The 23,915-nt window shown below is 45.3% G+C and overlaps 1 protein-coding gene across 2 annotated transcripts in view; it reads left to right on the forward strand.

Moving 5' to 3' along the window:
- anxa6 (annexin A6) overlaps window positions 1–23,915 on the forward strand; it is a 100,609-nt gene that overhangs the window by 28,389 nt on the left and 48,305 nt on the right. For both annotated transcript variants that reach the window (XM_063053032.1, XM_063053031.1), the window contains exons 4-10: window positions 1,519–1,613; window positions 6,546–6,659; window positions 10,438–10,528; window positions 11,131–11,210; window positions 13,115–13,171; window positions 16,509–16,602; window positions 18,062–18,157. In XM_063053032.1, coding sequence (XP_062909102.1) covers window positions 1,519–1,613; window positions 6,546–6,659; window positions 10,438–10,528; window positions 11,131–11,210; window positions 13,115–13,171; window positions 16,509–16,602; window positions 18,062–18,157 — 627 coding nt within the window. The remainder of the gene's footprint in view (window positions 1–1,518; window positions 1,614–6,545; window positions 6,660–10,437; window positions 10,529–11,130; window positions 11,211–13,114; window positions 13,172–16,508; window positions 16,603–18,061; window positions 18,158–23,915) is intronic.

The following is a 23,915-nucleotide window of genomic DNA, read 5'->3' on the forward strand; positions in this document are numbered from 1 at the left end:
TGCCCGTGACGGAGCTGGTCCCAGAATCACTGAGTGATTACAGCACTGATAGGCCCATCGGCCCATCAAATGTGTACTAGCTCCACACAAGTGGTCCTGCTCTCCTCCAATCACTTCGAAAATCTTTCCCTTTTAGATTGGAAATGGTTTATTGTTGTCACACGTACCGAGATACAGTGAAAACTTGTCTTGCACATTTGTTCATACAGATCAGATCATTACACCGTGCATTGAGGTAGAACAAGGTAAAAGAATAACAATGCAGAATGAAGTGTTACAGTTACAGAGAGAGTGCAGTGCAGGCAGACAATAAGGTGTAAGGTCATAACGAGGTAGATTGTGAGGTCAAGAGTCCATCTTATTGTATTAAGTGCCTGTTGGAGGATCTGATGAGAGTGGGGTAGAAACTGTTCTTGAGCCCGGTGGAATGTACTTTCAGCCTTTTGTACCTTTGGCCTGATGGGAGTGAAGAAAACTACCGGGGGGCGGGGGGCGGGTCTTTGCTTACCCTGACGAGGCAGTGAGAAGCGTAGTCGGAGTCCATGGAGGGAGGCTGGTTTCTGAGCGTTATCTACACCTCTCTGGGAAAGTATTTGTTTTGGTTGGTGCTCTACCCCTCCAGTGAATACCGTCGTTTGGGTCAACATCCAACACAGTCCGAGGATGTGCTCGGGGTAGCCCTGAAAAGTCGCCACGCTTGTGGCCCCAGCGTGGAATGCTGCAACTTACTGTATTTGGAATATGGGAGGATTCCGGAGCACCCAGAGGAAAGCCACGTGGTCGGAAGAGTGTACAAACCCCTTACAGACGGTGGCAGGAGTTGAACCTGGGTTGCTGGCTCTGTGATAGAGTTATACTAACTGCTACTCTACCGACCGTCCAAATTCTGTTTTATTTTGCTGTAACTGCCTGCAGGACAATGAATCACAAGGCAGTACATGGTAATATATGTGTTCCTTGATAGCAAATTTAATTTGAGCTTTGAACTTCTCCTGCCCCTGTCTAAAGTCCGTTGTGCCTTCAGAAGTCACCTTAGTGTTTTCTCTACATTATTCCTGAGGTTTTGGAGATGGTACTGTGCAGAATCAGGCCCAAGGTGACCTCACAAAGGGAGTGGATGAGCCAACTCTGGTTGATCAACTAGGCAGTCCCAAAGGCTGGTTCAAAATGTATTTATTTAGAGATACAGCGCATTAACAGACTCTTCTGCCCAGTGAGCCTGCACCATCCATTTACACCAATTGACCATGAACCTATGAACCAGTAGGCCTTTGGAATGTGGGAGGAAACTGGAGCACCCGGAGGAAACCCATGCAGTCATGAGGAGAACGTACAAATTCCTTAAGGGCAGTGGTGGGAATTGAACCCAGGTCACTGGCACTGTAAAGCATTACGCTAAACCACTATGCTACGGTACCGCCTCTAATCAGCTGAGTTGAGGGTGATAGAAGAGCAGGGATAGAAGCAGTGGCTTCTTCAGCTGCAGTAACTGAATTATTCTTTCTGTTCTGAATACAGGCAGTGACAAGGAGACCATCATTGACCTCCTGACCACCAGGTCAAATGCACAGCGGCAGCAGATCTACACGAGCTACAAAACTCTCTACGGAAGGGTAACTTATCACCTTGTCTTCTCCAGAATGTTTCACACAAACAACGTAGAACATTGCACACAGTACAGGCCCTCAGATGATGGAAGAGCATAGGTTATCAGAAGCTTGGATACAGTTAGCCCCTTTTTCCCAGGATGGTCATAGACCATTACAGCACAATGCAGTCCCTCTTGCCCATGATGTTGTGTTGACCTTTTAACCTACGCTCAGATCAATCTCCTATGTAGCCCTCCATTTTTCTATCATCCATAAGCCTGTCTCGGAGTCTCTTAGTTGTCCCTAATGTATCTGCCTCTACCAGCACCCCTGGCAGCACGTTCCCCACACCCACCACCCTCTGTGATTTAAAAAAAAACCTCGTATTCGTCATTTCTGCAGGCTGGTGTCACTGAGGTACAGTGTATCATCGCCATTTTATAGAGCACTCCGTAGCCATGCTTACAGCCATAGAACAGTACGGTATCATCCCTTGCTTGTATCATGTTCTTAACTTAATCCAAGATCAATCTAGTGCAGGGTTCCCAACCCTTTTTATGCCATGGATCTTACCATTGACTGAGGGGTCCATGAACTACGTGTTGGGAACCCCTGATCTAATCCCACCCTGCCCCCACACTTGGCTAAATTCCATGGGCATACACCCCCCCACACACTCTGCTAAATCCCATGTGTATATGCCCAGCCTATCCCATGGGCAAACACGACCCCACACTCTGCTAAATCCCATGGGTATACGCCCAGCCTATCCCATGGGAAAACAGCCCTCCCCCACACTCTGCTAAATCCTATGGACATACCCCAGCCTATCCCATGGGTATACACCATCTCCACACTCTGCTAAATCCCATGGGTATATGCCCAGCCTATCCCATGGGTATACACCATCTCCACAGTCTGCTGAATCCCATGGGTATACACCATCTCCATACTCTGCTAAATCCCATGGGTATACGCCCAGCCTATCCCATGGGTGTACACCATTTCCACACTCTGCTAAATCCCATGGACATACCCAGCCTATCCCATGGGTATACACCATCTCCACACTCTGCTAAATCCCGTGTGTATATGCCCAGCCTATCCCATGGACAAACACAACCCCACACTCTGCTAAATCCCATGGGTATACGCCCAGCCTATCCCATGGGCAAACAGCCCTCCCCCACACTCTGCTAAATCCCATGGACATACCCCAGCCTATCCCATGGGCAAACACGACCCCACACTCTGCTAAATCCCATGGGTATATGCCCAGCCTATCCCATGGGTGTACACCATCTCCACACTCTGCTGAATCCCATGGGTATACACCATCTCCACACTCTGCTAAATCCCATGGGTATATGCCCAGCCTATCCCATGGGTGTACACCATCTCCACACTCTGCTAAATCCCATGGACATACCCCAGCCCATCCCATGGGTATACACCATCTCCACACTCTGCTAAATCCCGTGTGTATATGCCCAGCCTATCCCATGGACAAACACGACCCCACACTCTGCTAAATCCCATGGGTATACACCATCTCCACACTCTGCTAAATCCCATGGACATACCCCAGCCTATCCCATGGGTATACACGACCCCACACTCTGCTAAATCCCATGGGTATACGCCCAGCCTATCCCATGGGTATACACCATCTCCACACTCTGCTAAATCCCATGGACATACCCCAGCCTATCCCATGGGTATACACGACCCCACACTCTGCTAAATCCCGTGGGTATACGCCCAGCCTATCCCATGGGTATACACCATCTCCACACTCTGCTAAATCCCATGGGTATACACCATCTCCACACTCTGCTAAATCCCATGGACATACACCCAGCCTATCCAACTTTTCCCACATTGGGATGATTAAGGCAGTAAAATACAGGAGCAGAATTTGGCCCATTCACCAGACCAACGCGTTTGATATATTTTGTCCCTCAACCCAGATAAGTGTGAGGTGGTTCATTTTGGTAGGTCAAATATGATGGCAGAATATAGTATTAATGGTAAGACTCTTGGCAGTGTGGAGGATCAGAGGGATCTTGGGGTCCGAGTCTATAGGACACTCAAAGCTGCTGTGCAGGTTGACTCTGTGGTTAAGAAGGCATACGGTGCATTGGCCTTCATCAATCGTGGAATTGAATTTAGGAGCCGAGAGGTAATGTTGCAGCTATATAGGACCCTGGTCAGACCCCACTTGGAGTACTGTGCTCAGTTCTGGTCGCCTCACTACAGGAAGGATGTGGAAGCCATAGAAAGGGTGCAGAGGAGATTTACAAGGATGTTGCCTGGATTGGGAAGCATGCCTTATGAAAACAGGTTGAGTGAACTCGGCCTTTTCTCCCTGGAGCGATGGAGGATGAGAGGGTGAGAGTTTTTTTAACCACTCTGTGGAATGGGCTGCGGGCAACGGTGGTGGAGGCGGATACGATAGGGTCTTTTAAGAGACTTTTGGATAGGTACATGGAGCTTAGAAAAATAGAGGGCTATGGGTAAGCCTTGTAATTTCTAAGATAGGGACATGTTCGGCACAACTTTGTGGGCTGAAGGGCTTGTATTGTGCTGTAGGTTTTCTATGTTTCTATGTTTTCTAACCCCAGTCTCCTGCCTTCTCCTTGTAATCTTTAATATCCTCACTAATCACGAGACCGTCAATCTCCTCTTTAAATATACCCAATGACTTGGCCTCCACAGCCACCTTTGGCAATGAATTCAACAGGTTCACCACTGTCTCGCTGAAGAAATTCCTCCTCATTTCTGTTCTAGATGGACATCTCTCTATTCTGAGGCTGTGTTCTCTGGTCTTAGACACTCCCACTGTCGAAAACATCCTCTCCACATCCACTCAGGCCTTTCACCATTTGATAAGTTTCAATGAGGTCACCCTCATTTTTCTAAACTCCAGTGAGTACAGGCCCAGAGCCATCAAACTCTCATTCCTGGAATCATTCTTGTGAACCTCCTCTGGACCTCTGCCCCCCCCCCCCCACCGATGCTAGCACATTCTCTCGTAGGTATGGGATCCACAAGTATTCACAATCCTTAATCCCTGTTCTTCTGCCTCCCCCCTCCCCCCCCATGAGCTTTGACACCACGACTAATCAAGAACTTATCAACCTCAGCTTTATATAAACCTAATGACGTGGCCTCTGGCAAGAATTCCACAGATTCACCACCCTCTGATTTAAAGAAATTATGGGAGAATCTAGATGGGCCAAAAGATTAAGTAAGACTAAAGAAAGTCTAACTTAATTTATTAGGAACATCTAGGACAAAGGATTTAAGCCATGGTGATGTTAGCGGAGACATCTGGAACTTGTCCCCAGCTCCCAGGAAGTCTTCAACGTTGGGGTCAGTTGGACTTTCCAAGACTGAAGTTGAGGACGTGATAAAGCATTGGTCAGACTACTTTTGGAATAACTGTGAGAAATTTTAGGTCCCAATCTAATGAAAGTTGTACTGTCCCTGGAGAGGTACCAGAGGAGTTTTATGAGAATTATCCCAGGAATGAAAGGGTTAATGTATGAGCTGCGTTTGATGTTTCTGGGATTGTACTCACTGGAGTTCAGAAGGATGAAGGGGGTCTCTTTGAAACCTACCAAATAATGGACAGAATGGATGTGGAGAGGATGTTTCTTCTGGTGGGAGCATCTAGGACCTGGAGGCACAGCCTCAGAATAGAGGGATGTTCATTTAGAACAGAGATGAGGAGAAATTTCTTTAGCCAGAGGGTGGTGAATCTGTGGAATTGCCATGGACAGCTGTGGAGACCAAGTCACTGGGTATATTTAAAGGGGAAGTTGGTGGGTTCTTCAGTGATAATGGGGTTGAAAATAAATTTGCTGTTTGTGATTTTTGTAATTAACTTGTATGAAGAAGTTGAAGCGTGGGTTAGTGATTTGCAGATGACACAAAATTTGCCATGGATAGCGCAGAACGTTGTCATAGGTCACAGCAGGATGTAGACAGGATGCAGAGCTGGGTGTTGAGTGGCAAATGGAGTTCAGCCTGTAAAGGTGTGAAGTGATTCACTTTGGAAGGTCGGACTTGACGACAGAGTACAGGATTAATGGCAGGATTCTTAACAGTGTGGTGGAACAGAGAGATTTCGAAATCAAATCCATAAATTCCCCAGAGCTGCTGTACAAGTTGAAAGGGTGGTTAAGGTGGTTGGTGTGTTGGCTTTCATTAGTCAGGGAATTGAGTTAAAGAGCCGTGGGGTAATGTTGCAGCTCTATAAAACCCTAGTTAGACCACACTTGGAATATTGTGTTCCATTTCAACATAGGAAGGATGTGGAAGCTTTAGAGAGGGTGCAGAGGAGATTTACCGGATGCTACTTGGGTTAGGGAGCATGTCTTATGAGGACAGGTTGAGTGAGTTAGAGCTTTTATCTCTGGAGAAAAGGAGGATGGGAGGTGACAGGGTAGATGTGTACAAGATGCTAAGAGGCATAGATCGAGTGGACAGTCAGGGACTTTTTCCCAGGGTGGAAATGGCTAATACGAGGGGACATAATTCTAAGATAATTAGAGGAAAGTTCAGGGGAGATGTCAGAGGTAGGTTTTTTACACAGACTGACAGGTGTGTGGAGCACGCTTTCTGGGGTGGAGGCAGAGGCAGATACATTAGGGACATTTAAGAAACAATTATATAGGCACGTGGATGATAGAAATATGGAGGCTGGGTGGGAGGGAAGGGTTAGATTGATTGTGGAGGAATTCTACAACATTGTGTGCTGAGAAACCTGCACTCTTCTATGTTCTGTGATGTGATGCGATGACAGAGAAGACTCAATGGGCTGAATGGCCTGATTCTACTAAATTACTGTGAAGAACACTGGGGGGAGTGGGGGGGAAGCCAAGGCCACTCCTGCCACCGTTGAGGGTTTTGCACCACATGTGTCTCTGTGTTACGATCTTTCTGTTACAGGATCTGATCGGGGATCTGAAGTATGAGCTGACGGGCAAGTTTGAGAGGCTCATCGTGGGACTGATGAAGGCGCCAGCCGAATATGATGCCAAGGAGCTGAGGGATGCCATCCAGGTACAGTGAAACAGGTGTATGCTTGGCAATTGCAGTCCAGCGCGCCCCAGTAAAATGTAACGCCCCTTCATCAGAGGAACTTTGTCTGAGAATCACTGACTGTTTCCATCAAAAATCCTACAATTATTTAGGAGGAAATTAATAATTAGCTGCTGAGGAACTCAGCCGCTCAGGTAGCATCCACGGAAACGAATAAACAGTTGACATTTTGTGCCGGGACCCTTCATCAGGAGGGGGAAGAAGCTGGAATAAGAAGGTGGGGGAGAGAGGAAAGAGTACAAGCTGGCAAATGAGGGGGAAGGTGGGTGGGTGGGGAGAGGGGGGATGAAGTGAGACACTGGGAGGTGACAAGTGAGACCAGGTGAGGGGGAAGGTGGGTGGGTGGGGAGGGGGGGATGAAGTGAGACACTGGGAGGTGATAGGTGAGACCAGGTGAGGGGGAAGGTGGGTGGGTGGGGGAGAGGGATGAAGTGAGACACTGGGAGGTGATAGGTGAGACCAGGTGAAGGGGAAGGTGGGTGGGTGGGGAGAGGGGGGGCTGAAATGAGACACTGGGAGGTGATAGATGAGACCAGGTGATGGGGAAGGTGGGTGGGTGGGGGAGGGGGATGAAGTGAGACACTGGGAGTTGACAGGTGAGACCAGGTGAGGGGGAAGGTGGGTGGGTGGGGAGGGGGATGAAGTGAGACACTGGGTGGTGATAGGTGAGACCAGGTGAGGGGGAAGGTGGGTGGGTGGGAGAGGGGGATGAAGTGAGACTCTGGGAGGTGACAGGTGAGACCAGGTGAGGGGGAAGGTGGGTGGGTGGGTGAGGGGGATGAAGTGAGACACTGGGAGGTGATAGATGAGACCAGGTGATGGGGAAGGTGGGTGGGTGGGGGAGGGGGATGAAGTGAGACACTGGGAGTTGACAGGTGAGACCAGGTGAGGGGGAAGGTGGGTGGGTGGGGAGGGGGATGAAGTGAGACACTGGGAGGTGATAGGTGAGACCAGGTGAGGGGGAAGGTGGGTGGGTGGTGAGGGGGGATGAAGTGAGACACTGGAAGGTGATAGGTGAGACCAGGTGAGGGGGAAGGTGGGTGGGTGGGGAGGGGGGATGAAGTGAGTCTTTGGGAGGTGATAGGTGAGACCAGGTGAGGGGGAAGGTGGGTGGGTGGGGGAGAGGGATGAAGTGAGACACTGGGAGGTGATAGGTGAGACCAGGTGAAGGGGAAGGTGGGTGGGTGGGGAGAGGGGGGCTGAAATGAGACACTGGGAGGTGAGAGGTGAAGATGGTCGGATCTGATCAGAGAGGAATGTGGATCATGGAAGCAAGAGTGGGAGTTGGGGGGGGTCAGACAGGAACAGTGTGGGGGGGCCATTGGGATGAGGGGGTGGTGGAGGGGAAAGAAGCGGTGATGTGGCAGGGATGGGTGAATCTGGGTGAATTGAGAGGAGAGAGTAAAGGAGTAAATGTGGAGGATATTACTGGAAGTTGGAGAATTCGTTGTTCGTGCAGTCAGATTGTAAGTGACCCGGGGGCTGTTCTTCCAGTTTGAGTTTGGCCTCAGCCTCGCCTCCAAATCCTGGCACCAATGTTCCCCTCTCAAATAGCCTCAGATCAGCTTCGGAACAACTTCAGTGCCCTACATGCACTGCGAATTATATTAACATTTTATTAACTTGTTTGTGGTAACATTTTGTTTGATGTGCTGTGATGGAATGTGGCTTTCTCCTTGCCATTGGGAGACTGGTGAAGCACTCGGGTAACATTTATTGTATGCACAGACTCTCCCCCCTCAGCCACTGAACCTTGCAACTCCTCCAGAGTTGTCACAGGTCTATTGGTGGCCTCCCTCACTGGTCCCCTTTTTGCACGGTCACTCAGTTTTTGAGGACAACTGGCTCTAGGCAGATTTACAGCTGTCCCATATTCTTTTTATTTCTTGATGGTTGACTTAAATGTACTCCAAGGGATATTCAGTGACCTGGAAATTTTCTTGCATAAGATTTGGTGTGTCATATTAAAGTGGGTGAATACTTAATGCAATCAATTATTTTGTGTTTTATATTTATAATTAATTTAGATCATTTTGTAGAGATTTGTGTCAAAGTGAAAACCAAAGTCTTTTTCTGTTCATCAGTGTCAAAAAAAGCCAAATTAAATCCACTGTGATTCAATGTTGTAAAACATTAAAACTTCTGCGGGGGGGGGGGGGATGAATACTTTTCAGAGACACTGTGGGTATAGTCAGATGACAATAAATTTCATCTTAATCTTGAATCTGAGATTATCTATTTGATACTCAAACAGAGGTGGTGGGGATTGTTTGGAAATTGAACCTGAGGTGACATGGTTTGAAGAATCTGCCTAAAGACAGATAAAGATACCAGAGGGCACAGATTCAGAACAGAGGGATGTCCATTTAGAACAGAGATGAGGAGGAATTTCTTTAGCCAGAGGCTGGTGAATCTGGAATTCATTGCCACAGGCGGCTGTAGAGGCCAAGTCATTGGGTGTATTTAAAGCAGAGGTTGATAGGTTCTTGATGAGTCAGGGTGTCAAAGGTTACAGGGAGAGGCAGGAGAATGGGATTGATAGGGAACTGGATCGGATATGATGAAATAGCAGAGCAGTCCTGATGGGTCAAATCGCCCAATTCTGTTCCTACGCCTTGATAAAGATGAGCTTTATTTAGAAACATAGAAAATAGGTGCAGGAGTAGGCCATTCGGCCCTTCGAGCCTGCACCGCCATTTATTATGATCATGGCTGATCATCCAACTCAGAACCCTGCACCAGCCTTCTCTCCATACCCCCTGATCCCCGTAGCCACAAGGGCCATATCTAACTCCCTCTTAAATATAGCCGATGAACTGGCCTCAACTGTTTCCTGTGGCAGAGAATTCCACAGATTCACCACTCTCTGTGTGAAGAAGTTTTTCCTAATCTCGGTCCTAAAAGGCTTCCCCTTTATCCTCAAACTGTGACCCCTCGTTCTGGACTTCCCCAACATCGGGAACAATCTTCCTGCATCTAGCCTGTCCAATCCCTTTAGGATCTTATACGTTTCAATCAGATTCCCCCTCAATCTTCTAAATTCCAACGAGTACAAGCCCAATTCATCCAGTCTTTCTTCATATGAAAGTCCTGCCATCCCAGGAATCAATCTTCTTTGTACTCCCTCTATGGCAAAGATGTCTTTCCTCAGATTAGGGGACCAAAACTGCACACAATACTCCAGGTGTGGTCTCACCAAGGTCTTGTACAACTGCAGTAGTACCTCCCTGCTCCTGTACTCGAATCCTCTCGCTATAAATGCCAGCATACCGTTCGCCTTTTTCACCGCCTGCTGTACCTGCATGCCCACTTTCAATGACTGGTGTATAATGACACCCAGGTCTCGTTGCACCTCCCCTTTTCCTAATCGGCCACCATTCAGATAATAATCTGTTTTCCTATTTTTGCCACCAAAGTGGATAACTTCACATTTATCCACATTAAATTGCATCTGCCATGTATATGAAAACCTACAGTAAAATGTGCTCTGCGTTAATGATCTACAAAGTCTGAGGATGTGTTGGGAACAGCCTGCAAATGTCACTATACTTCTGGGAGCGTGCCACAACTCACTAGCCCCAACCCGTACGTCTTTGGACTGGGTGAGGAAACCGGAGCACCCGGAGGAAACCCACAGGGTCTCGGGGAGAATGTAGAAACTCCTTTCGGACAGTGGCAGGATCAAACCCTGATTACTGGCACTATGAAGCACTGTCCTCATTTCTCTCTCCCTTGGTAGGGTCTGGGAACGGATGAGAAGTGTGTGATTGAAGTTCTTGCATCCAGGAACAACAAACAGATTCATGCGTTGACCAGTGCCTACAAGGAAGGTGAGGTGAACGTTCGGGTGAGGTAACCTAAGTTGTGGGACTGCTGGTGATTGGGATACCACTGACCCAGGTTGTCACCGCCTGCTCATCACCACCTTATGCCAACTGACCCAAAGGACAAACCTGTGATTGGCAAGGGGAGGGGGAGGGGGAGGTGGGTGTGGTGGGGGGGGAGAGGGAGGTGGTGAGTGTGCGGGGGGAGAGGGAGGTGGTGAGTGTGAGGGGGAGACGGATGTGGTGGGTGTGGAGGAGAGGGATGTGGTAGGGGTGTGGAGGAGAGGGATGTTGTAGGTGTGTAGGGGAGAGGGAGGTGGTGGGTGTGAGGGGGAGAGGGAAGTGGGTGTGAGGAGGAGAGGGAGGTTGGTGTGAGGGGGAGAGGGAGGTGGTGGGTGTGGAGGAGAGGGAGGTGGTAGGTGTGATGGGGAAAGGGAGTTGGGGAGGTGTGTGGAGGAGAGAGGTGGTGGGTGTGAGGGGGAGAGGGAGGTGGGGAGGTGGTGGGAGAGGCAGGAGAGGATTTGGAGTGGTGGAGTTTGGGAGCCAGGAGGAGGTGGGAAGCCACCCTCCATTGCCTCTGACAGCATTGTATCCTTTCTCCTGTATAGTGTATGAATCCGATCTGGAAACTGATGTTGTTGGAGACACATCTGGACACTTTAAGAAGATGTTGGTGGTGCTGCTGCAGGTATGTGCTCTGGCAATGGAACTGTGTAGAAAGATATCATCCCATCCCATCCTCCGTGAATTTATGCAGGAGGAGTGAGGATGGAACCTAACTTGCCAGTGTATGAGGTCACACTGACGTTGTGTTGCTAACTCTTACCCATTTTGGTACCATGAGGTAAATTCATGGTAGGACAGTCACCTCTCGAGTGAACAAGTATTATCCTAGCCTCTTCTCCACAGTTTACGAGAAAGATTGAAGGAGTGCAGAGAAAATTTACAAAGATATTGCCGGGTCTTGAGATGTTGGAGGAGAGGGAGTCATCGGGAAAAGTCAAATAGGATAGGACTTTATTCCTTGCAATGTAGAAAACCGAGTGGAGATTTGATAGAGGTATACAAAATTATGAGGAGTATCGATAGGGTAAATGCAAGCAGGCTTTTTCCGCTGAGGTTGGGTGAGACTGGAACCAGAGGTCACGGGTTAAGGGTGAAAGGTTTCAGGGCAACACGAGGGCGGTGCAAGTGTGGATCGAACTGCCTTCGGAAGTGTTGGATGTGAGTTTGCTTTCAAATTAAAGAGACATTTGGTTAGGTACATGGATGGGAGGGGTGTGGACAGCTCTGGTCCGAGTACAGGGCAATGGAGCTAGGCAGAATAACAGATACATATGAGCTGCCAGCCAGGACTAGGGAGACTGATCTGCCTGAATCAACGAGCTTTAAGGCACCAGTAACCCGCCTTTGCCCCTTCTCCTGTCGGTAGAATCACCTCCAATGGGCCTAGTAGCTCAGCCACGAGCGAAAGCCAGGAGCTGGACTTGGTTGTCCGAGGCTATTTGAGGTGCATGCCTTTGGGAGCATTTAATAGGTAGTGGGAGCCTGTCCACATTACCACCCTGGTCTATACCAACCTTAAGGAACCAACCCTAACCTAATCACGGGACAAGTTACATTGACCAATTAACCTACCCGGGACGTCTTTGCACTATGGGAGCAAACCAGAGCACCCGGGGAAAACCCATGCATTCCACGGGGGGGACTTGCAGAATAGCGCAGGAACTGAATGACACTCTGGAATGCCCCGAGCTGTCAGCGCAGGCTAACTGCTACACTACCATGGCAATTACCACAGATGCTGCAATGAGATTCAACGCGTGTTGTCTGGGTGAGCGTTTCAGGTCCCCGGATCATAAGACATAGGAGCAGAATTAGGCCAGTATGCTCTGTCATTCCATCATGGCTGATTTATTATCTCTCTCAACCTGGGGTCCACACGGGCCCCTTGGTTAACGGTAGGAGTCTAGGTTGGGAATCCCTACTCTAAAGCGAATTCTCCTGCCTTCTCCCCATAACCTTTGATGCCCTGACTAATCAAGAACCTATCAACCTTCATTTTAAATATATCCAACGACGTGGCCTCCACAGCCGTCTGTGGCAATGAATTCCACAAATTCACCTCCCCCTCCCACCCACTACTGGAAATATCCTCTCCATGTCCATTGTATCCAGGTCTTTCAATACTTGATAGTTCTCAATGAGAATTGGTGTTGGGCACGTGGCCAAGTGGTTAAGGTGTTCGTCTAGTGATCTGAAAGTTGCTAGTTCCAGCCTCAGCTGTGGCAGCATGTTGTGTCCTTGAGCAAGGCACTTAATCACACATTGCTCCTGTGTCTGTGCGAGGAGTGGTGCCCCACACAGACTTCCAATCTGCGGCATGTAAGGCATGAAAAAATGCCCAACGCAGGCCTCTCGTGGTGTGAGTCTATATTCCCTCCCTCCCCCCCCAATGAGAACTCCCTCATTCTTCTAAGCATCAGTGAGTACAGGCCCAGAGCCTTCAAACTCTTCCTACGTTAATCCAATGACAGTTGTAGCAGGGTGAGAAATTAATCTTTTGTCCTTTCTGCTCCTTGTGCCTCCCAGGGAACCAGAGAGGAGGATGATGTTGTGAGTGAGGACCTTGTGGCTCAGGATGCCAAGGTAGGTCCGCAGTAGGTCAAACCCAGACTCGGTGACTTGATAGAGGTGTGTACAATGATAAGGTTCAAGGATCAGCTTTGTTCACCATATGCAATCAGAGGCCACTTTATTACAAACCTCCCGTACCTGTGTATGTTCCTGGTCTTCTGCTGCTGTAGCCCATCCCCTTCAAAATTCAACGTGTTGTCCATTCAGAGATGCTCTTCTGCACACTACTGTTGTAACGTGTGGTTATTTGAGTTACTGACACTGTCCTGTCAGTTTGAACCAGTCTGGCCATTCTCCTCTGACCTTTCTCGTTAACGAGGCATTCCCCTCACAGAACCACTGCTCAATGAATTTTAATTTTGTTTTTCACACCACTTTCTGTAAACTCTAGAGACTGTGTGTGAAAATCCCTGAAGATCAACAGTTTCTGAAATCCCTGCCTGGCACCAACAATCATTCCACGATCAAAGTCACTTAGATCACATTTCTTCCTCATTCTGATGTTTGGTCTGAACAAAAACTGCATCTCTTGATAACCAGATTGCAGTGCTGCCCTGGTCCGTGCAAAACAAATATTTACAATGCGTGTGGTATGGCTTCGTTACATGCAACAAGTGACTTTGATGGTCCATAACATTCTTTCTTTCTTTTTAAATCTTTTTATTGAGTAAGTATACAAAAAAGGTAAGCCATATAAACATTAATACAATGTTAAAGTATAATAAAATTCCAAAAGATAACAATACCAAAAAGAAAATACTACAATGTAATTTAAGCATAAGAAACCAAGATAACATAATAGTTTACTAAATTTTATATATATCAATGGAAAAAAAGAAAAAAAAACCCCCCAAAAAAAACCCACCGTGCAACTAACTAAAAGCAAGGCAAAGCAATGGGCTAACTTGAAACCAAACAGAGTTAAACTTAAAATCACGTCCTCAATCCCGACCTCCATTAAAACAGTGGAAAAAAAACAAGAAGGGTAAATATTACATTAAATAAAAATATCGAATAAAAGGTCCCCAAATCTGTTCAAATTTAAATGAAGAATCATAAAGGTTACTTCTAATTTTCTCCAAATTCAAACATAAAATCGTCTGAGAAAACCAAAAAAAGGTAGTTGGAGCATTAAGCTCTTTCCAATGTTGTAAAATACATCTTTTCGCCATTAAAGTAAGAAATGCAATCATTCTACGGGCTGAAGGGGAAAGATTACTAGAAATTTTAGGTAGTCCAAAGATAGCAGTAATAGGGTGAGGAGAGATATCTATATTTAATACCTTAGAAATAATATTGAAAATATCTCTCCAAAAAGTTTCCAAAGTAGGGCAAGACCAAAACATATGAGTTAAAGAGGCTATCTGCCCCGAACATCTATCACAGAAAGGATTAATATGCGAGTAAAAACGCGCTAACTTATCTTTGGACATATGTGCTCTATGAACCACTTTAAATTGAATTAGGGAATGTTTAGCACAAATAGAGGAAGTATTAACTAATTGTAAAATCTGCCCCCAATCATCCACAGAAATGGTAAGCCCCAATTCCTGTTCCCAATCTACCCTAATCTTATCAAATGGAGCTTTCCTAAGTTTCATAATAATATTATAAATCATAGCCGATGCACCTTTCTGACATGGATTAAGGTTAATTATCGAATCTAAAATATATATAGGAGGGAGCATTGGAAAGGAAGAAAGTATAGTACTTAGGAAATTTCTAACTTGTAAATATCTAAAAAAATGTATTCTTGATAAGTTATATTTATTAGATAATTGTTCAAAAGACATAAGGGAACCATCTAAAAATAAATCCAAAAACCGTAAAATACCCTTAGTCTTCCAAGTTTGAAAAGCGCGATCCGTAAAAGAGGGAGGAAAAAATATATTACCTAAAATAGGAATCGCTAACCCGAATTGATTAAGATCAAAAAATTTTCTGAATTGAAACCAAATGCACAAAGCATATTTAACTATCGGGTTAGAGACCTGCTTAAGGCGTTTCGAATCAAAAGGAAGAGAGGAACCTAAAATAGAACCAAGTGTATAACCCTGAACAGATTGTAATTCCAATGCTACCCATTTAGGAATAGATAGTATGTCCCGGTCAAGTAACCAAAATTTCATATGTCGAATATTAATAGCCCAATAATAAAATCTAAAATTAGGTAATGCTAAACCTCCATCTCTCTTAGCTTTCTGTAAATGTATTTTACCCAGTCTCGGATTCTTATTCTGCCAAATAAATGAAGAAATTTTAGAGTCAACTTTATCAAAAAAAGATTTAGGAACGAAAATTGGTAATGCCTGAAACACATATAAAAATTTTGGCAAAAAAAACATCTTAACTGCATTAATACGACCAATCAAAGTTAAATATAAGGGAAACCATTTAGATGAAAGTTGAGTAATATGGTCTATTAATGGTAAAAAGTTAGTCTTAAATAAATCTTTATGTTTACAAGTAATTTTAATCCCAAGATATGAAAAGTAATTATTAATCAATTTAAATGGAAATTTATAATATAAGGGAAGATGTTTATTAATCGGAAAAAGTTCACTCTTACTAAGATTTAATTTATAACCTGAGAAAAGACCAAATTGTGCTAATAACTCTAAAACAGCAGGAATGGATCTCTCAGGATTAGAAATATATAAAAGTAAATCATCAGCATAGAGTGATAATTTATGGGACTTTAATCCCCGAGTTATCCCAGTAATATTTGAAGATTCTCGAATAGCAATTGCAAGAGGTTCTAATGCAATATCAAATAATAGGGGACTAAGAGGACAGCCTTGTCGAGTACCACGAAAGAGAGGAAAAAAAGGTGAGTTTAAAGAGTTAGTACGAACCGAGGCTACAGGGGAGTAATATAACAGTTTAATCCAGGATATAAATTTCAAGCTAAAATTAAACATTTCAAGCACCTTAAATAAATAAGGCCATTCTACTCTATCAAAAGCTTTCTCAGCATCTAAAGAAATAACACACTCAGGAACATTTTGTGAGGGAGTATAAACGATATTTAACAATGTACGAATATTATAAAAAGAGTAACGACCTTTACCATAACATTCAAAGGCCAACTGAAATCCAGGGTGTAGCATTATTCAGCTGCACAACTGGGAAGAAGTTATTTCCCAGTCTTACTGTCTTGGCTGAGATGTTTCTGTATCTCCTACCAGACGGCAGGAGATTGAACGGACAGTGTCCAGGATGGGATGGGTCTTGAATGATGTTACCAGCTCACAGTAGGTGTTGAGAATTGTAGATTGTCTCCGGAAGTGACTGGATTAATGGGGCAAGTGTCTTCCTGATGCTCATGGCTGTGTTTTGAATCACGCAGGAGCTGTACGAAGCCGGGGAGCTCCAGTGGGGAACGGAAGAGAGCACATTTATCACCATCCTGGGAAGCCGTAGTTTCTGCCACCTTCGGTTAGGTATGACTCAACAGCAACATCAGACTGCCAGCAGCTCCTCCGTAAAACGTAGGAATAGAATTAGGCCTTTCAGCTGATCAAGCTCACCCCGCCATTCCATCGTGGCTGATGTATTATCCCTCTCAACCCCATTCTCCTGTCTTCGCCCCATAACTTTGGACCCCCTTATTAATCAAGATGTTATCAATCTGGTTTAAATATCCCCAATGACTTGGCCTCCACAGATTCACCACTGTCTGGCTAAAGAAATTCCCCCTCGTCTCTGTTCTAAAGGGACGTCCTTGTATTCTGAGGCTGTGCCCTCTGGTCCTGGACTCACCTATTATAGGAAACATCCCCTCCACATCCACTCAATATATTTGGTATGTTTCTATGAGTTTTCACCCCCCTCCCCCCATTCTCCTAAACTAAGTTCATTGAGTATTGGCCCAGACACATCAAAGACTCTTCGTATTTTAACCCTTTCACTCCTGGGATCACCTCCTCTGGGCCCTCTCGGATGCCAGCGTGTCCTTTCTTAGATGTAGATAGGTACATGAATAGGAAAGGCTTGGAGGGCTGTGGTCCAAATGTAGGCAAATGGGCCTAACTTAGATGGCATCATGGCTGAGTCGGGCCGAAGGGCCTTTGACTCTATGACAATGGTCTGGTCAGGTTACTAGTCCCCTGATACGATCAGAAGGAGCAATCAGTCGACCTTGTCAGGATGTGAGTGTTTCCCTGTGCAATGTTAACCATCCCTCCGGGTGGCGTGGTAGTTGTTAGTGTAGTGGCCTGTTGCTGTACTCTCTTCCTAAATCTCTAAATCTGTACTAGAGTGGGGAGCTATTTTGTCACCTGGGTTTAATTTCTGTAATAATTGAAACCCAAAATAATACAGCTGCTGGAAATCAGCAATAAAAAGCTACGGAAGCTATGTAGTGATGCGTGGTTAGCATAACACTATACTGCATCAGCAGTCTGGGTTCGATTCCTGCCATTGTCTGTAATTTCTCCTCGTGACCACCTGGGTTTCCTCTGGGTGCTCTGGTTTCTTCCTACTTTACAAATAGTTAAGTTAAAGTCTGTCCCGAGCCTTATAGGCTCATCAGGCCGGTGCTTATGCCGGTTTCCGTGGTGTGAAGCGACTGGGAGTACGAGACTCACCCCCCACCCTCCCGGATAGGACGCCAGTCTATTGCAAGGTTAACCCCCAGCATTTTTGCCGGTACCCATTTTCAGCTGGGTGGACTGGAGCATTGTGTGGTTAAGTGCCTTGCTCAAGGACACAACACGCTGTCTTGGCTGGGGCTCGAACTCACAACCATTCAGATCGCTAGTCCAATGCCTTAAGCACTTGGCCACGCACCACACTTTACAAATATGTGCAGGTTAATTGCTCACATGGGTGACATTTGGTGGTGTGGGCCTTAAGGGCCTGTTACTATACTGTATCTCAAAAAAAAATGTTCTTTTCCAGTGTTTGACGAGTATCAGAATATCGCCGGGAAGGAGATTGAAGACAGCCTGCGGGATGAGCTTTCGGGAGACTTTCAGAAGCTGATGTTGACAGTGGGTAAGGAAACACTTGCTGTTGGTTGGCAGGAAGTCAAAGTCAGGTCGATTGCCATCTACACAAGTCCATAGGTACATAGGTGCAAGGAGAAACTTACTTGGGTGACAAGATCTCTGAGAATCTAACCTGGTCCCAACATATTGATGCACCTATAACGAAGGCAAGACAGCTGCTATACTTCATTTGGAGATTGAAGAGATTTCGTTTGTCAACTAAAACACTCAAACTTTTATAGATGTACCTTGGACAGCATTCTGACAGGCTGCATCACTGTCTGGTATAGAGGAAGGGTTGCTGCACAGGACTGAAAGAAGCTACAGAAAGTTGTAAAATTAGTCAGCTCCATCTTGGTATTAGCCTCCGTAGTATCCAAGACATCTTCAAGGAGGTGTCTCAGAAAGGGAACGTCCATTATTAAAGACCCCCGTCACCCAGGGCATGCCCTCTTCTCATTGTTACCGTCAGGGAGGAGGTACAGAAGCCTGAAGGCACACAGGAACAGCTTCTTCCCCTCTGCCATCTGATTCCTAAATGGACATTGAACCCATGAACACTACCTCACTTTTTAAAAAAATATACAGTGCCTATAAAAGTATTCATCCTCCTGGAAATTTTCATGTTTTATTGTTTTACAACATTTAGTCACAGTGAATTTAATTTGGCTTTTTAACCACTGATCAACAGAAAAAGACTCTTCCATGCCAAAGTGAAAGCAGATCTCCACAAAGTGATCTAGATTAATTACAAATATAAAACACAAACTAATTGATTGGCCAGTATTTAGTAGATGCACCTTTAGCAGCAATTATTGCCTTGAGTCTGTGTGGAAAGGTCTCCATCAGCTTTGCATATTTGGACACTGCAATTTTTCCCCATTTTTCTTTACAAAACTGTTCAAGCTCTGTCAGATTGCATGGGGATTGTGAGTGAACAGCCCTTTTCAAGTCCAGCCACAAATTCTCAATTGGATTGAGGTCTGGACTCTGACTTGGCCACTCCAGGACATTAACTTTGTTATTTTTAAGTCGTCCCTGTGTAGCTTTGGCTTTATGCTTGTGATCATTGCCTTGATGGAAAACAAAACAAACCTTCTCCCAAGTCATAGTTCTCTTGCAGTCTGCATCAGGTTTTCCTCCAGGATTTCCCTGTATTTTGCTGCATTCATTTTACCCTCTACCTTCACAAGCCTTCCAGGGCCTGGTGCAGTGAAGCATCCCCACAGCATGATGCAGCCACCACCATGCTTCACAGTAGGGGTGGTGTGTTTTTGATGATGTGCAGTGTTTGGCTTACACCAAACATAGCGTTTAGTCTGACGGCCAAAAAGTCTAATTTTGGTTTCATCAGACCATAGAACCTTCTCCCAACTGACTTCAGAGTCTCCCACATGCCTTCTAGCTGAGTTTTTTTTCAACAGTTGCTTTCTCTTTGCCACGGTCCCATAAATTTGTGACTGATGAAGCACCTGGGTAACAGTTGTTGTATGTGTAGTCTCTCACATCACAACCATTGAAGCTTGTAACTCCTCCAGAGTTGTCACAGGTCTCTTAGTGGCCTCCCTCACTAGTCCCTTCTTGCACGGTCACTCAGTTTTTGAGGACGGCCTGCTCTGGGCAGATTTACAATTGTGTCATATTCTTTCCATTTCTTGGTGATTGACTTAACTGTACTCCAGGAGATATCCAGTGACTTGGGAATTTTTCTTCATCCGTCTCCTGCCTTGTGCTTTTCAATAACCTTTTGGTGGAGTTGCTTGGAGAGTTCTTTTGTCTTCATGGTGTAGTTTTTGCCAGGATACTGACTCACCAGCAGTTGGACCTTCCATGTACAGGGGTATTTTTACTACAATCAATTCAAACACTTTGATTGCACACAGGTGATCTCCATTTAACTAATTATGTGACTTCTAAAACCAATTAGCTGCACCAGTGATGATTTGGTGTGTCATATTAAAGGGAATGAATATTTACATAAACAATTATTTTGTGTTTTATATTTGTAATTAATTTAGATCACTTTGTAGAGATCTGTTTTCACTTTGACACAAAAGAGTCTTTTTCTGTTGATCGGTGTCAAAAAAGTCAAATTAAATCCACTGTGATTCAATGTTGTAAGACAAACCATGAAAACTTTCAAGGGGTGGGTGTGAATATTATTTTGTAGACACTAGATATTATTTCTGTTTTTGTGCTATTTTTAATCTATCAATATACATATATATACTTACTGTATTTGATGGATTTATTTATTTATCCTTTCTATAGTTATCACATGTACTGCATTGAACTGCTGCTGCCATGTTAACAATTTGACAACAAATACCGGTGATAATAAACCTGACTCTGATTGTAATTTTGAATTGTAGCAGCATTGGATAAACAGCAGTCACAAGAAAAACATTAGTCCTCATAAAATACACACAATTTCAACAAGAAGGAATTGATCGACTTTATTCACCACATGCATTTACATGTATTAGAGTTTGCTGTGGTGAGTTGCTGTGACATGTAACAAGAAAATATTCAGCAATTATAAAGAATAAAGAAATCTTATAAAAGTAAAGTTAGAGGTTAAAGTATGGCTATGGAATAAAATGTGCACAAATACCTAATTACCAGCATGTATTTCCAGTGTAACAACATTATAAGCAGTGGTTTAAAGTGTTTCCAGTGCAGTGATAGGGGTAATACATAGAGGGGGTGGTGCAGGGGCTAACTAGAATGGTTGATCAGATTAACTGCCTGGGGGAAGAAACTTTTAAGATGGCGTAAAAGCAATTAGAATTTTAAAAAAGTCAATTTTAGCACAAAGTGGTCACAGTGTTACTTAACTGTAATGACTGCAGTTTTGTGGTGTCTGAAAAGAGGATGCTGTCTAAGTTGCATGCCATCTTGGACAATGTCTCCCATCCACTACATAATGTACTGGTTGGGCACAGGAGTACATTCAGCCAGAGACTCATCCCATCGAGATGCAACACAGAGCGTCATAGGAAGTCATTCCTGCCTGTGGCCATCAAACTTTACAACTCCTCCCTTGGAGGGTCAGACACCCTGAGCCAATAGGCTGGTCCTGGACTTATTTCCTGGCATAATTTACATATTACTATATAACTATTTATGGTTTTGTTACTATTTATTATTTATGGTGCAACTGTAACAAAAAAACAGTTTCCCCCGGGATCAATAAAGTATGACTATGACTACGACTATTGTTGTTCGGTTCAAGAACCGAGTGGTTGACAGGAAGTAGCTGTTCTTGAACCTGGCGGTGTGGGACTTCAGGCTTCTGTACCTCTGCCTGATGGGAGCTGTGAGAAGATGGCCTGGTCTGGATGGTGGGAGTCTTTGATGATGGATGTTGCTTTCTGCAGTGCCTCTTGTAGGTAATAGGAATGGTGGGGAGGGAAGTGTCAATGAGGTATTGGGCTCAGTCCACTTCCATCTGCAGCTCCTGACGTTCCTCTGCAGTACCAGAGCACGATGAGCGTTGGAAGTATCCAGACCAGTCAGGCCCACTCTCAACAATAGATCTGTAAAAGTTTGCAAGGAACAATGCAGGGGAAACTTCACCCTCCCTAGAGGGGAATTGAACTGACACAGTTTGAGCTAGGTTGTTGGTTTATGAGATGCCACGTTTTCACGATAGCTGGGAGATCATGTTCACTCTTAGTTCCTGAACCGGACCGTCACTGGACTGCCCTCTCACCCCAAACCAGAATCCGGTTTACCATCAACATCTTCATGATGTGAAGTTTGTTGGTTTGCAAAGACATGAAATTACTATATATTTTAAAATAAAAAGTGGGAAAAGAAGATAGAACAATGAGGACCATTTAGAAATCTGGTGGTGGAGTGAAAGAAGCTGTTCCTAAATAGTTGATTTTGGGTCTTTTGCCTCCTCCCCAATGCTAAAAATGAGAAGATGGTATGTCCTATGTGGTGAGGATCCTCAGTGGTAGTTTCCACCATCTTGATGCTGACTCTTACAGAGGTGCTTGACGGTGGGGGAGATTGTGTCCGTGATGGAGCTGGTCAAGTCTACAAATCTGTGCAGCCTCTTGCTATCCCCTGCATTGGAGCTTTCAGCCCAGGCTGCAACCTCACACTCAGTACCAGCAAGACCGAGGAATTGATTGTGGACTTCAGGAAGGAGAAGTTAGGAGTCCTCATTGAGCTGTCAGTGGTGGAGGAGACGAGCAGTTTCAAGTTCCTGGGCATCAACATCTCTGAAGGTCTATCCTGGACTGAATATATAGTGATGCAATTATGAAGGAGGCATGAAGGTGGCTGCATTTCATTAGGAGTTTGAGGAAATTTGGTAAATTTGTACAGATGTACCATGGAGAGCATTCTAACCGGTTGCATCACCACCAGATAAGGAGGCACCAATGCGTAGGATCGAAAGAAGCTGCAAAGGTTTGTAGGCTCGCTAAGCTCCATCGTGGGCACTGCCTTCCCACCATTGAAGGCGGTGAAGACCCTGTTGCTGAAGACCCTCCCACTGAGGACATGCTCCCGTCTCATTCCAGACATTGGGAGTCTGAAGGCACACACTCAATGTTCTCAGAACAGCTTCATTCCCTCTGCCATCAGATTTCTGAATGGTGCATGAACCTGTGAGCACCACCTCACTGCCATTTTAATTCCTCTCCCAATTCCCATCCTGACATGTCCGTCCACGGCCACAATGAGGCCACTCTCAGAGTGGAGGAGCAGCACTTCATATTCTGTCTGGGTAGCTTCCAACCTGATGGCATGAATATTGATTTCTCCAACTTCCGGTAACTTTCTCCCCCTCCCTCTTCCGTCTTATTCTATTCCCCACTTTGGCCTCTTACCTCTTCTTCTCACCTGCCTATCACCTACTCTGGTGCCCCTCCTCCTTCCCTTTCTCCCATGGTCCACTCTCCTCTCCTGTCAGATTTCTTCTTCAGCCCTTTGCCTTTTCCACCTATCACCTCCCAGCTTCATACTTCATCTTCCTCCTCCATTCACCTGGCTTCACCTATCACCTCCCAGCTAGTCCTCCTTCCCCTCCCCGTACCTCATTCTGTAATTTGGCCCCTTCATTTCCAGTCCTGATGAAGGGTCTAGGCCCAAAATGTCATCTGTTTATTCATTTCCACAGATGCTGCCTGACTTGCTGAGTTCCTGTCGAACCTGTTGGAATTCTTTGAGGAGATTACAAGCTGGATAAATAAAGGGGATGCTGTGGATGTTGTATATTTTGGTTAGAGCATTGGCTGATTGGTAGGAGGCAACAAGTGGGAATAAAAGGATCCTTTTCTGGTTGGCTGCCAGTGACTAGTGTTGTTCCACAGGGGTCAGTGTTGGGACCGCTTCTTTTTATGCTGTATATCAATGATTTAGATGATGGAATAGATGGCTTTGTTGCCAGGTTTTCAGATGATACAAAGATTGGTGGAGGGGCAGGTAGTGTTGAGGAAACAGGTAGGCTGCAGAAGGAATAAACAGATTAGGAGAATGGGCAAGAAAGTGGCAAATGAAATACAATGTTGGAAAATGCATGATCATGCACTTTGGTAGTAGAAATAAATGTGCAGACTGTGTTCTAACCTGGGAGAAAATCATAAAATCTGAGATGCAAATGGACTTGGGAGTCCTTGTACAAAACACCCTGAAGGTTAACTAAACAACAGGAATTCTGCAGATGCTGGAAATTCAAGCAACACACCTAAAAGTTGCTGGTGAACACAGCAGGCTAGGCAGCATCTCTAGGAAGAGGTGCAGTCGAC

Source organism: Mobula hypostoma, chromosome 7, assembly GCF_963921235.1.
Source record: "Mobula hypostoma chromosome 7, sMobHyp1.1, whole genome shotgun sequence".
In the NCBI taxonomy this organism is placed as follows: domain Eukaryota; kingdom Metazoa; phylum Chordata; class Chondrichthyes; order Myliobatiformes; family Myliobatidae; genus Mobula; species Mobula hypostoma.